This window comes from Coturnix japonica, chromosome 1 (assembly GCF_001577835.2).
Source record: "Coturnix japonica isolate 7356 chromosome 1, Coturnix japonica 2.1, whole genome shotgun sequence".
NCBI lineage: Eukaryota > Metazoa > Chordata > Aves > Galliformes > Phasianidae > Coturnix > Coturnix japonica.
The window spans coordinates 163,995,822-164,007,934 of record NC_029516.1 but is presented as its reverse complement, the minus strand read 5'-3'; the positions used below and the strand labels follow the sequence as shown (position 1 = coordinate 164,007,934).

Here is a 12,113-nt window from a genome sequence, read left to right as displayed (position 1 = left end):
CTTACATTGTGCAGGGGATCTGGGAATTCCCATGTTTTTTCTGGCAGCTCTGGGGTTGCTAGACAGGAAGTCACTTTCTGCTTTTTCAACCTCTGGAAGCATCTGGTCTTAGTTTCTGTGCCTCTTTTTTTTTTTTTTTTTTTTTTTTTTTCCCCCCTCTTTTTGTGATACTTCTCTGCCTGCTTGCATTCTCTGGGATGTGCCAGCAGTGAGAAATGACAGCAGCAAGCCCGATAAAAACCATGCTTCGAAGAAAGAGATTGGGGGAAAGAAAGGACTGGATTACTGCTCCAGCTCACTGGGAAAGGCTGACACTGCTCTGGGAAATAAACAAACATCTGTGGGGTGGAGGAAGAATGTGGAAGATCATAAAAGAGCGTGTAAAATCCCCAGAAGGAGCAAGAGAAAGTATGTTGAGGGTCAAAGCGGAGTTGCAGGGAAGAAAGTTTTAAGAACCTGGGTAGAAAACTGTGCAGAAGTTCATGTAAAATGATGCAGAAGAAAATATGAAGGGAAAAAAAAACACAAAAACAACAAATTACAGGGCAAAAAAGTTGACATTTTTGAGCCTTTTCCAGCCTTCTAGGTTTTAAGTATAATCTTATGTTGACTGCTGTATCAGGTTGTTTGTCATTCAAATAACTGATGAAACAAAATGTCAGTTAATTGTATTTGAAAAGAGGAGAAAAATAAAATGTATACAGTACATGAGCAGCCCTGTGTTGCGTTAAGTTCATGAGTCTGCTGTTGTACAGAGCTCTTACCCAGTATTAGATTCAGTATGTTATTGTACCGTGAGAGCTGGCTTATGAACAGAGGATCATCATGTGAATGGAAGGTCTGTGACTGTGGGTCAGCTGCCTCTTGGAGTCACCACAGCCAGGACTTTTTAGCCTACATAGTGAGAGGCTGCAGCTCTCTAGAAAGCATAGCAACATGTATGGAAAGGCAGTGTAGGCTGTGTATAACCTTTCCACTGAAGTGAGCAACATGAATGTTAGATAAAAACAGAATCACACAGAATCCCACAGAATGACCCGGGTTGGAAGGGACCTCAAGGATCATGTGGTTCCAACCCCCCTGCCTAGCATTCAACCTAAATCTTCCCTCTTTTAACTTAAAACCATTTCCCCGTGTCCTGCTATTGTCAGCCCTTTACAAGAGTTTACTCCCCTCCTGGGAGTAAGTTCCCTTCAGGTATTGAAAGGCTGCAATGAGGTCACCCCGCAACCTTCTCTTCCCCAGGCTGAACAAACCCAACTCCCTCATCCTGTCCTCATAGGGGAGGTGCTCCAGCCCCCTGATCATCAGGAGCTATTTGTTTTTGTATTACTATGTGCTGTAAGCAGATAAAGGTTATTTTCAGGAATGTTTCATGTCATGCTTTCCAGAATGGTTAAATAGTTAAGCTCAGGAGTTGGGATCTTCTGATACAGAGCTGTGGAAAGTTGTTCTGTCAGTGGGTGTAAGGGAAATACTGAGTAAGTGCCAATTTTCTGTACCTCTAGAATGGAAAGAGGCAGGGAGGTGTTCTTATATTCAGGAAAAAACTTTGTACATGAATACACAGTACCAAAAAAATAATAGTTGTTCTTTCACATATATGGCTCTGCACGTGTTGGAATCCATCCTGTGGCTCTTGGATGAGAAGTTCAGTGTGTGAAAATGGGTGTGTTTGCAAAACTGGCATTGTATGGAAATGATTTATTTGAGTATAATGTAGAAAAATAGAATAGTGCATGAACAATATTACCAGTTTGTACCCTGCAGCCAATCTTTATAATTTAAGTAACATGAAACCAAATGCATTCTGAAACTTCTGGTCATATTTGTGGAAAATATGCAGAAAATTACAATTGGTAGTGAAGGACAGTGTTGCTTTCTGCTTTGAACCTTATGATTAGTCACTTGTTAAGGTTTTATTGTTGTATTAACTCTGTGTATTTGGTTTTAGGCTTGGAAGGCTCAGAGCCTGGTAATTCCCTGTGTAGTCAGTTTGTTTTCTAATCAAATACTGAAGTGTTGTTGAACATTCAGTCATATGAACAAAGTAGTGGGAGAGAGGGGATTTTGTAGAAGTGAGGTAACGAGAATTAAAATGTAAGGAGGTGGGAATATTGAAACAAAACAGAATTACACCACTTAATGTAGCGAAACTGTCAAGCTCTGTTTAAGCCTGACCTTTAGAGAAGCAGATTTGCAGATTGTTCTGCGTGGTGTGCTGTGGATCAGTGCTCACCGTACGCACTCACTAAAAGCAAAGGATTTCGGTTATGAAAAGAAGAAAGCATGTTTTTAACTGTGGAAAGTTAAAAGTTTTAGTCATATAGATTTTATGGCTTTTATGTACCAAGCTAAAATTCTTTCTCTTTTTCTACTCAGATGAGTAAGATTAGCTTTCTGCATTTACAGACAGAGATGGGGTGAGAAGAATTGAAAGAGGGATAGAACTTGACCAATTTTGTCTTTTGACATTATAAAGTTATTTGGTTGAGAAGTTATACTGCTGGGCATTTTACTGTGATTTTATTGTGAGCGTATTTCAGTACAGTGTAAATGTGGCCAGAAACATATTCTACCTTGTTAAACATCAGTGTTGTGTTCTTGGGGTGTTTTCACCAATGTGTTGGATTTACCACTTCATCAGAAGAGAAATGGTAAGAATATTCCAAGTACTTTGGAAGTCTATAATGTAAGAAAGCTGGGTTTTAAAGAAGTTGTAGTAAATAACTTTAAATCCTGTTGAAGATATGGACTTTCCAATAGCTTTTGCAACAGTGTTAAGAGAGTAGGAATTTTGTTGCATTTGATGAAGGGGATTTCTCAGTGCTCGATAGAATGAGAAAGTAAATTGTGCTTTTTTCTCATGGAAACATACATGAATATGAAGATGACGCTGAAAAATTGTGAGCTGCTGTAGTGCTTTATTTAACCCCGGGGGAATGCAGCAATGTACGGATTATGTGTTGACATAGTCTGCTGATGTCTGTTCCCTGAAGATGATGAGAAAGAAATTAGCTTCCCTGAAGTGAAAGAGCAAAATATTGAGCCTAAGGTGGAGAAGCAACGTGGGATTGTTGGGCTGGAGGGCTATTTATTTTAGTTACGTTGCCATGTTCCATGAATAGTAAGTTGGCAAATAACCTAAAAACCAACAAAAATGGCAAATAGAGGGGATAAAGAGTTCACTGACAGCAACAACAAAACTCTGTGTCAGTGCGGAGCAGTGGCCCTTGTGCTGCAAAACCTTTGGCTCTGGACGCTGGGCTCTGTATCCCATTGTGGTATTTTCTTGTGGCTTCTTTAGAAAGCGTTATGGCCAGTGGCCAACGTGATCTCTATGTGCCCTGCAGAGAGGCTCTCTGTTGTGCCAGCCTGCCCCGGCTTTGGCTGCATTAAATGCTTCTGCAGAAATTTGGAAAACATGCAATTCCTCATAAGAGGGTGGTTGTTTTGGGGTGTTTTTTTGTTTCCTATGACAGTCAGAAAAGTTTGACCTGACAATTAATTCGACTCAGCTATGAAAAATAACAAATGTATGTGTGTGCACAGAGGTGTAAATAAATTCATCAAATTCACTTCTCAGAATAGAAGTGCCCCAGGCAATACCCCATGAGCTGGAAAAGACTCCAGTGATGGAAGTCACTTAAAACCAAAGGTGGCAGAAGCTATTTCAGCTGGTTTTATGGATTTATGTTTGCATTTTAAAAGAATGTTAGCATGCATTTCAATTTGCTTTCTAACTGTAGGTGATGTGGGCATGTCCCGGTGTTACAGTGCAGATGTTTTATTAAGTTGGGATTTCCTGTTCTGGCAGCAAAACCCAAAATTCTTTTAACATGTACAGCTGAGTGAATTAATTGCACTTCAGAGATGCGTTACAACATAGTTGTGCTCAGCACCACTTCTTTGGGTGAATTTACAGCCCCTTTGCAGGTTTGGCTGACTTTGTTTGGGCTGACTTGCTGTCATATGTATGAAATTGGAAAATGTTCTGTATGTGATAGTTACCTTGGCAGTTGCTTTTCGTTATTTATTTATTTATTTATTCATTTTAAAGTAACAGTGAACTATGAAGAGTGGAAAGAAGTGGAAATAAAATGCATTTTAGTGCTGTTTTCTGAATTAAGATCAACTGCTGTGAAGCTGGAATTTCTAATGAGAAAGCCCTCAAGGCGGGAAAGAATGTGAAATATAATGGTGATAGACACAGCCTTGTATGATCACTGCTTTTAACTGCTTAATCATTCATGCTGCCTAAATATAACCGTGCTGCCAGATGCTGTGTTTGCAGCCTGTGATGTGGAAGAAGTTGTCCCACTGTGACTTGTTCTAGTTACAATCAAATTGACTGTAGCAAACACAGAAGCTGTTGAACTTCAGTGCTTCTCAGTGGGGCGTTCTTGTTCCTCCGGCTTATTTCTGACTGTTGATATAGCTTGCCTGCTTGAAGTTCTGTCTTGTATAAAGTAACGAAACCAAGGCAGTTCCCCGTTCATCTGCACAATAAAGAAGCGTATCATAATGTATTTAAGGATGCATATGTCTCACAACTATTTTCTTGGATAAATAACATTATAAAAATTTATACTTCTAATACTGCCTCCTCCCTTTCCCCCCTTCTTTTCCTTTTACTTGCATAAATTGTTAAATGTTTCCTTGCTCCTGTCTTATGGTGCAGTAAGAATGCTGCAAATCATGCTTACAGCTGCTGGTTCACAGTGACAATGTCTCTATCATAAATCTACTTTTTCAAGTGTTTAGATAACTTAGCCAGGATAATTGTTTCTAGGATGAGAATTACTTATGGAATAAATCAAGAAAATGAATCTATCTGTTAAGCAATTTAAAAAAAAACAAGAAGTGAATCATTCATTTTCAGTTTCTGACAAGGAGTGGAAGTCAGTGACCTCAGTAATTGGTTCCCTATATTTTGTCATGCCATTTTGTCAGATATACTAGTAGTATCATTTAGTTTCCGATGCTTCTTTTACATTTTGTGGTTGCTCAGTGCTCTATTGTGTTTCAGTGGCTCAGGTTCTGTTTAACCTGTATGTCAGTGTGTTCTAAATGGAAGAGCTGAGAAAGAGTGGCCACCCGGTACTTCTTCAGTCCTACCTAACAAAAGAAACAAACAACTTAGAGGCTTGAAACACTGAAGATAGCTCTGCTTGATCTCTGTTCCAGTCTTCAGGTGCCCCAGTATGCAGCTGATTATTGACTTTCCCCCACTTACCCCACTGCTCAACCATGGGCCCTTCCCTTCTGCTGCCTTGAGAACCCAACTGGCTTTGTGTTGGGTCACCAGAGCTGCTGCTGTTACTGTTTTAGCCAGCATCTGCTTTGAAGTCCAGCTTGCTGCATTCCTGCCTGTTCATTTGGGCATTTTTAATCTTCTTGCTAGGTTTCAACTGCTGTTTTTCTTCATTAACGTGGTGAGAGGCACTGAGTTTTTCCAGGATGATTGACATCAGTCAGGAGGAATGATGTGTATTGGAATTTCATTTCTTAAAGGAAATCATCTTTGTAAGCAAACAAGTGGCGAGACTTTGCTGTTTGATGTGTGCCCAGAACAGTCTGTTGTAGGCTGTTACTTGAGCAGGGACATGAGCCATTTGCAAGCCCATCAAACCTCTGCTCTTGGAGCTTTTTGGTCTCCTTTGTGGATGATGTGAGCTGGCTACTGTTCTAGCTGACAGACTGGAAAAGCAAACCAACCTGTATATCCCCACCAAAAAAAAAAAAAATATCGTAGTGTTTACAATCTTGTAGAAATCTTTTCATGTTTCATTGTCTGTGGAGCTTAGTCTTTGTTGTGAAGGGCTGTGCCACAACTCGCACACTCAGACTGTCATCTTTCAGGTAATGGTATCCATCATTTGTTGCAACATAGTGCCCCTTCTTCCTCAAGGCTTTGAGCAAGGATTTAGTATTTTAACAAACCTAGGATAAAAGAATTGAAGATCAATTAGAGCGTGCAAGTAACTCTTAGTTTTATCTTACTATTCCCAGCATGTCAAGTTTTGACTGAAGCCTAAAATGAATTAACAATTGTTATTTGGATAATAAATTATCAAAAACCTGAAGTATTACTGTTCAAATTAGATTCCCCCTTTCTTTGGCAATTTGAGACAGCGTAAATCTGAAATAAACCTGACTTGTAGTATGATGCATTTTTCTCCCCAACTGCTTTTTGCTTAAATATGTAGTAAGAAGATTGATCTAAAATATGAAAGTGTCAAACTCAGGAAGAAGTGGTTTCCATTAGAGGAATGTGTTATGTGACATCCCTGAATAAGTGATGGCATCTACTATTCTCTCATTAGTGTTATGGTACTTATATTTCGTATTATACAAATCTGTATCTAACAGCGCTATTGTATGACCTATTTGTGGTTAAACTGTATTTATCCTTTCACTGTTTCCAGCCACATTATATTGTGTTTCTTTGAGTACTTTTCAGTACTATGTCTGACCAAACTCTGCGAACTCCCCTGGCTGGTTGGCTGACTTGATTCAACTCTACCAAAAAGGTCAGCTCCACCTCAGTTACTTCCTCCCCTAAATGTATCAGAGTGCAAATGGCTGCTCTGCTCTGCATACACCACTGCTCACCTGATTGTAATCTTTCTGTGCGACAGGGCAGCACATGGCACCTGAGGTGGGTGTGAATACTGCTGGAAAAGGAATGCAAAGTGCAGCTGAAGGTTCCATTTAGGAGATGACCCCTGCGGTAACCATGGGATATATTCTCATTCTTTCCCTGGCACCTAGGGAGTATGCACTGATTGCCTGCAGAAGAGGGAGGGCAGTAACACTTATATTATCATGGAGACTTTTGAATGACTGTCTTTCCCTTGGTGATAGACCTGTACTGCCAGTTACTGCCAGTCAATAAAGCTGATGAGGCTTTTGTAGTAATTTGGAGGAACAGCAGACTTTGCTCTGAAGAGATTCTATCCTAGACTAAGTGAAAAATTCTAGTCCATGTGTACTAGAAAGAATGGGGAGATGGCTTTTAAGATCTGCATACTAGAAGATGAGAGGGTGACTCTTGCAGTGCTACCTAGCTTGCAGATCATGAAAAGCTGGTTTATATAGTGTGGTGATTGACAGTGCTACATCTGCAAGAAGCAGAATGCATTGAGATTTCTCAGTGTCGTTAAGACTCTGGGGTGTATGGTTATACATGACATCTTGTAAAGTTGGGAAGGGTCTGTGCTCCATCTGGCGCTTTTCATTTTCTTCATGGTATTATTTGGATGTCCTGGATTGAAGAGGCAACAGCTCTAAAATCAGATCTAATTCAGTTTTGAGTTCTTGGATCTTTGACAGACTACCTGCTTATTTCCCAGCTTGTCCTTTTGCTGGGACCAGTTTTGGTAGCTCATCTGCTGTGTAGAGTTTTGAGTGCTATGGAATCCAATTTCTGCCATTCAGAAGCTGGCCAAGTAAATCAGTAATTTTCTGCAGAATAATGTTTAATATTTTCAGGTAAAATGAACTTTGTACAGAATCTTTAAACGAAGTATTGTAAGAAACCTTTGACCTTGGAACTTCATTTATTCTTTGTAATGCTTAACAGCTCTGCCCTTAATATGGTATCTTCAGAGACTGCCAAACTATTAGAATAACTCTCAATTGGAGTCAGAAATGTCCAACTAGTATCACTTTGGATGATTTGAGCAAGTAAGAGCTATGTAATTTTTATTACATTTTTCTTAGCCAACATATTTAAGTTGGATTAAACATGTTTTCTTCATGTTCAAAATGTAGGAGAACATTCACACTCTGATTTGCTCACACAGGGGAAGATCAGCAGCTGTGCATGACTAATCTCATATATAAAATGGAGACTCCACCTCGTTTATTTTTACTATTTGCTTTCCTTTCCCTTGACATTTGTACCAGTGAGCACAGTACATGGAGAGAGTGACAGGGAAGAGTCCTTTCTCCCTCGTTTCCCTTTTATGAATATTTAGTAGAATGTCCAGAGGAAATTAACCTGCATTTATATTAATGATACTTAATTTTTATACTTTAATAGAATATCTTGACTTGAAGGGACCCATAGGGATCCCTGAGTCCAATTCCTGTCTCCACACAGGATCACCTTAAAAATCAAACTGTTTCTGAGAGCATTGTCCATCCTGATAATGCTGACAATAGACCCATCTTTTTTGTTAATCCACCTTAGGACTGTTTATTAGTTCCATCATCAATTGGTGTACAGCAGTTTTACAGAATTACTTAGGATTGAGTGAAGTGACTTGGTGGGAAGAGCCAACCGTGGTCCTTTAAACTCAGAGCAACATGTTGCATACCAACTAAAGTTTAGGTCTAACGTCTGTAGAATGGTAAATTACTTGGATATCAGAGATGCTGTATTTGCATAAAACACTGAATGCCTAAGCTCTTCAGAAAGATTTATTTTGTTTTCTTCTATAGTAACAGTAGGAAACATTTTGTGTTTAGCTTCTGAATTCTTAATGTAATGAATAATAAAGTTTTCATGTACAGTAGGAAATGTTCAGTGAGGATGCAGTAATTTGATTCTGCATGGCTTTAAATGGAAAACATGGTATATTTTGCTAAGATGTCAGGAAACTATAGGTGAATTTGCATGATGACTAATTCTGTTACCAGTGTGAGTACATGAAGGGCAGTGTCTGTCATGAATAAAAACAGGATTGATAGAGAAAATGATGGAATGCAGATTTAAGGAAACTTTATTGAGGCAAAATATTTTAATCTAAAGAGAATACAAAAATTCTTTTTTTTATTCCATGCTCAGTAATGATTAAATCTTCAAAATACAGTTGGATATATGCATGTAAAGGAAATATGTATTGAATTTGCTGTGCTTTGACTTTCAAATATTGTAGATTAATTACTAAGCAATTCTTACTGTTACAGTTCACAATTTTCTTTTAAAGGAAGGATGTTTTATAGATTTTTCAAAGAAGCAATCAACTAGGACAGATATTTAAAATATTTAAATATTTAAAAGCTTCTTTGCTAATTTTATGTCCAATTATTTCTAATCTTTTAGCAATTTTAATTATTCAGGGAGGTAGCAGACGTAGGTTGAAGGAGAGGGAACACTTGCCCTTATAATGGGTGAGAATTCTTTATTCTGTTCTGTTTATCAGTAAGATACAGATCTTTTTTATCCATTTCTATTCACTAGCTATTTATCTGATATAATCGTACACGGACTGATGCACTCTGTTGACTTATAGAATCACCGTGGTTGAAACGATCTCAAAGATCATCCAGTCCATCTGTTCACATATCACTGGTATTCCTACTAGACCATGTCCTTTAGTACCACTTCTGAACATTTCCTGAAAACTTCAGGGGTGGTGACTTCAGTACCACTCTGGGCTGCCCATTCCACTTCATTACCCCTCTTTCAGAGAATAATTTTTTTCCTAACATCCAACCTGAACTTCCTTTGGTGCAATTTCAGGCCATTCCCTCTAGTCCTATTGCCAGTTATGTGGAAGAAGATGCTGACCCCAACCTCACCACAGCCTCCTTTCAGGTCATTGTAGAGAGCTACAAGGTGTCACTTGAACATCCTGTTCTCCAGACTGGACAATCCCAGCTCCCTCAGCCACTTCCCATAAGACTTGTTCTCCAGACCCCTCACCAGCTTTGTTGCCCTTCTCTGGACATGCTCCAGGGCCTCAATGTCTTTCTTGTAGTGAGGCCTAAAACTGAACACAGTACTCGGGGTCGGCCTCACCAGTGCTGAGTACAGGAGGGCCATCACAATCACATCTTTGCTCCCGCTGGTTGCACTATTTCTGGTACAGGCTAGAATGTCATTGGCATTCTTGGATGCCTGGGCACACTGCTAACCTGTATCTAGCCAAGTGTCAATCAACACCCCCAGGTGCATTTCTTCCACACAGGAAACTGCATGTGAAATTGTTTAATAGAAGCCTTAGGTCAGAGTATGGTTTTTGGTTCACTGATGTCTGCCAGCCAGTGTCAGCAGACACAGAGCAAATACAGGGGCAGGGCAAAATCCTGATAGGAACTGTGACCTTTGATAATAGTTACCTCCAATTACAGAACAATCTTGGCAGTCATCTTATTGCGTGGATTCTGATTTGAAAGGATTTAGAAAGGTTTTCAGCTGTTATTTTGTTTAGGATAGTGGCGTGTTCTTTTAATGTTGGAAATATTTAAATCTGAGCAGTCCGTGTGTGTATGTGTATGTCTTGATTTCAGACATTAGGCCAATATCTACATTTATACACTAGATTTTATTCACTCAAGAATAAAATATACTCTTCCAGTTTTGCCTCATCTTTGAGGGTATTGGTGCAGCTAAAGGAGTACATTGCTGCTTTCTGAGACCAGTGCACTACGGTTGATAAGGACTTCTGGCTCCATCTGGCCCAAGCCCTGATCTAACAGGGACACTCAGAGCAGGGTTCCCAGGACCATATTCAGGCAGCTTTGGAAGATTTCCTAAGAGGAATATATAGTGCTTTTAGAACAGAGTCAGTCTTTTGCTTTTATCTTAACCCCACCATGTCTTTAGATTAGATTTAGTGGATATCACTCTGTAATTGTAAATTTTTCTAGCTTCTAAACAGGTAACATATATATGACCTCAAGGACATGGATAATTATTGCTGCTTTTCTGGGCTCATCTGGGCTGTTAACATTTTCAAGTATTTACTGTGTTTGTTACCACATTCATCTCCACGTTTGCAATTAGTACACCTAAAGAAGGAAAGAACAGGTTTATGTGGTTACCATGATATTCTGCTGTATCATAGTTCTTCATTTATTAACAAAATATATGTGTTTGTCTACAAAATCTGGCATCTAGCAGGTTTCTGGGATGTGTCAAGTAGTTTGATTTTAAATATTGTTAGGAATTTTTAAATGAAGTTACTATGAAGAAAGTGTTACTAGAAAGGAAAGTTTGTGAACAAGATACAGGAAGCATTGCTCCAGTGGTGGAATAACCCTCGTTTTCTTTTTTTTCTTTTTCTTTTTCTTGAATGTTAGATTTATCCATGGCAGTGCAAAAGTTTTCACAGTCCTTACAAGATTTCCAGTTTGAGTGTATTGGAGATGCTGAAACAGATGATGAAATTAATATAGGTAAGTATCTCCTGCAATACTTCATAACTTCTTATATGTTTCTTATATTATCGTTACAGTGATACAATGTACTATTTAATGGTGCGCATTAAAAAAAAAATAAAAAATTGAAAGGTCTCAATAAGTGGGAAGTTTGCAAAATTACTAGGAAAGTCCTTTTACAAAAAAAAATCCACAAACCTGTGTCTTCATGATTTAGCTCAGTTCTTTGTAGTCTGAAGAATTCAACATGAGTTTGTCAACTGAGTCAGCTGTGAATCTTTTCAATCCTGCTGCTGTTTCTAATTTGCAGTTTTCTTTGGGATACTGAAAGGTATGCAAGTTTCCCATGAGCTAGCCTGGGTCTGCAAGAAACACTTAAGTACCTAGTAAGATGGAGGAAGTGTTTAAGGATCTAAAAACAGGAATATGTTCTTTACAACTTGTGCATTCCTAAGTATATAGTTGTCTGAGTTTTTGCCAGTAAAATTTACTAGCTGCTTAATGGTCTGTCTCTGCACACCCAGAACTTCGGCACTCACAGAACTGAACAGCTCAGCTTGTCTCGAAAGTAAGTCTCTTTAATATCTTCAAAATAATTCTTCAGCAGACAGAAGAACTAGTCCTGAGTCTGGCATTCAGAAATCCCACTGCTCTTTGTTCCAGGGCATTGCTGTAGTTACTGCAATGCTTTTGGGTAGCTGGAGTGCTCCAACTTCCATTGGTGAGAAGCCTAGATACCGATCCATCTTCAAAATGCCCCTGTTCCATATTGTGAGTGTTGGGTACCTTGTTCCTCCCACGGCTCTCTTAAAACAAGTTGGTTTGTTTTGTTGGGAGCTGGTTGTTAAAGAACTGCTTTTAAAAATAAGTAATTTGGCAGTATAATAGGGAACATAGGATTTTTAAATTAAAAAAAAAAAAAAGAGTCTACATAATGTTGAGGGGAAACAAAACCATATTTGCTCACTTTCTGATGAGCTTAAATTTGAAAATTAAAAATT

General features: G+C 38.8%; 1 protein-coding gene across 1 annotated transcript in view; it reads left to right on the top strand.

Annotated features, from left to right (window-relative positions):
• ARHGAP42 (Rho GTPase activating protein 42) overlaps positions 1-12,113 on the top strand; it is a 144,635-nt gene that overhangs the window by 22,749 nt on the left and 109,773 nt on the right. The window contains exon 2 of the mRNA XM_015852280.2: positions 11,035-11,130. Coding sequence (XP_015707766.1) covers positions 11,035-11,130 — 96 coding nt within the window. The remainder of the gene's footprint in view (positions 1-11,034; positions 11,131-12,113) is intronic.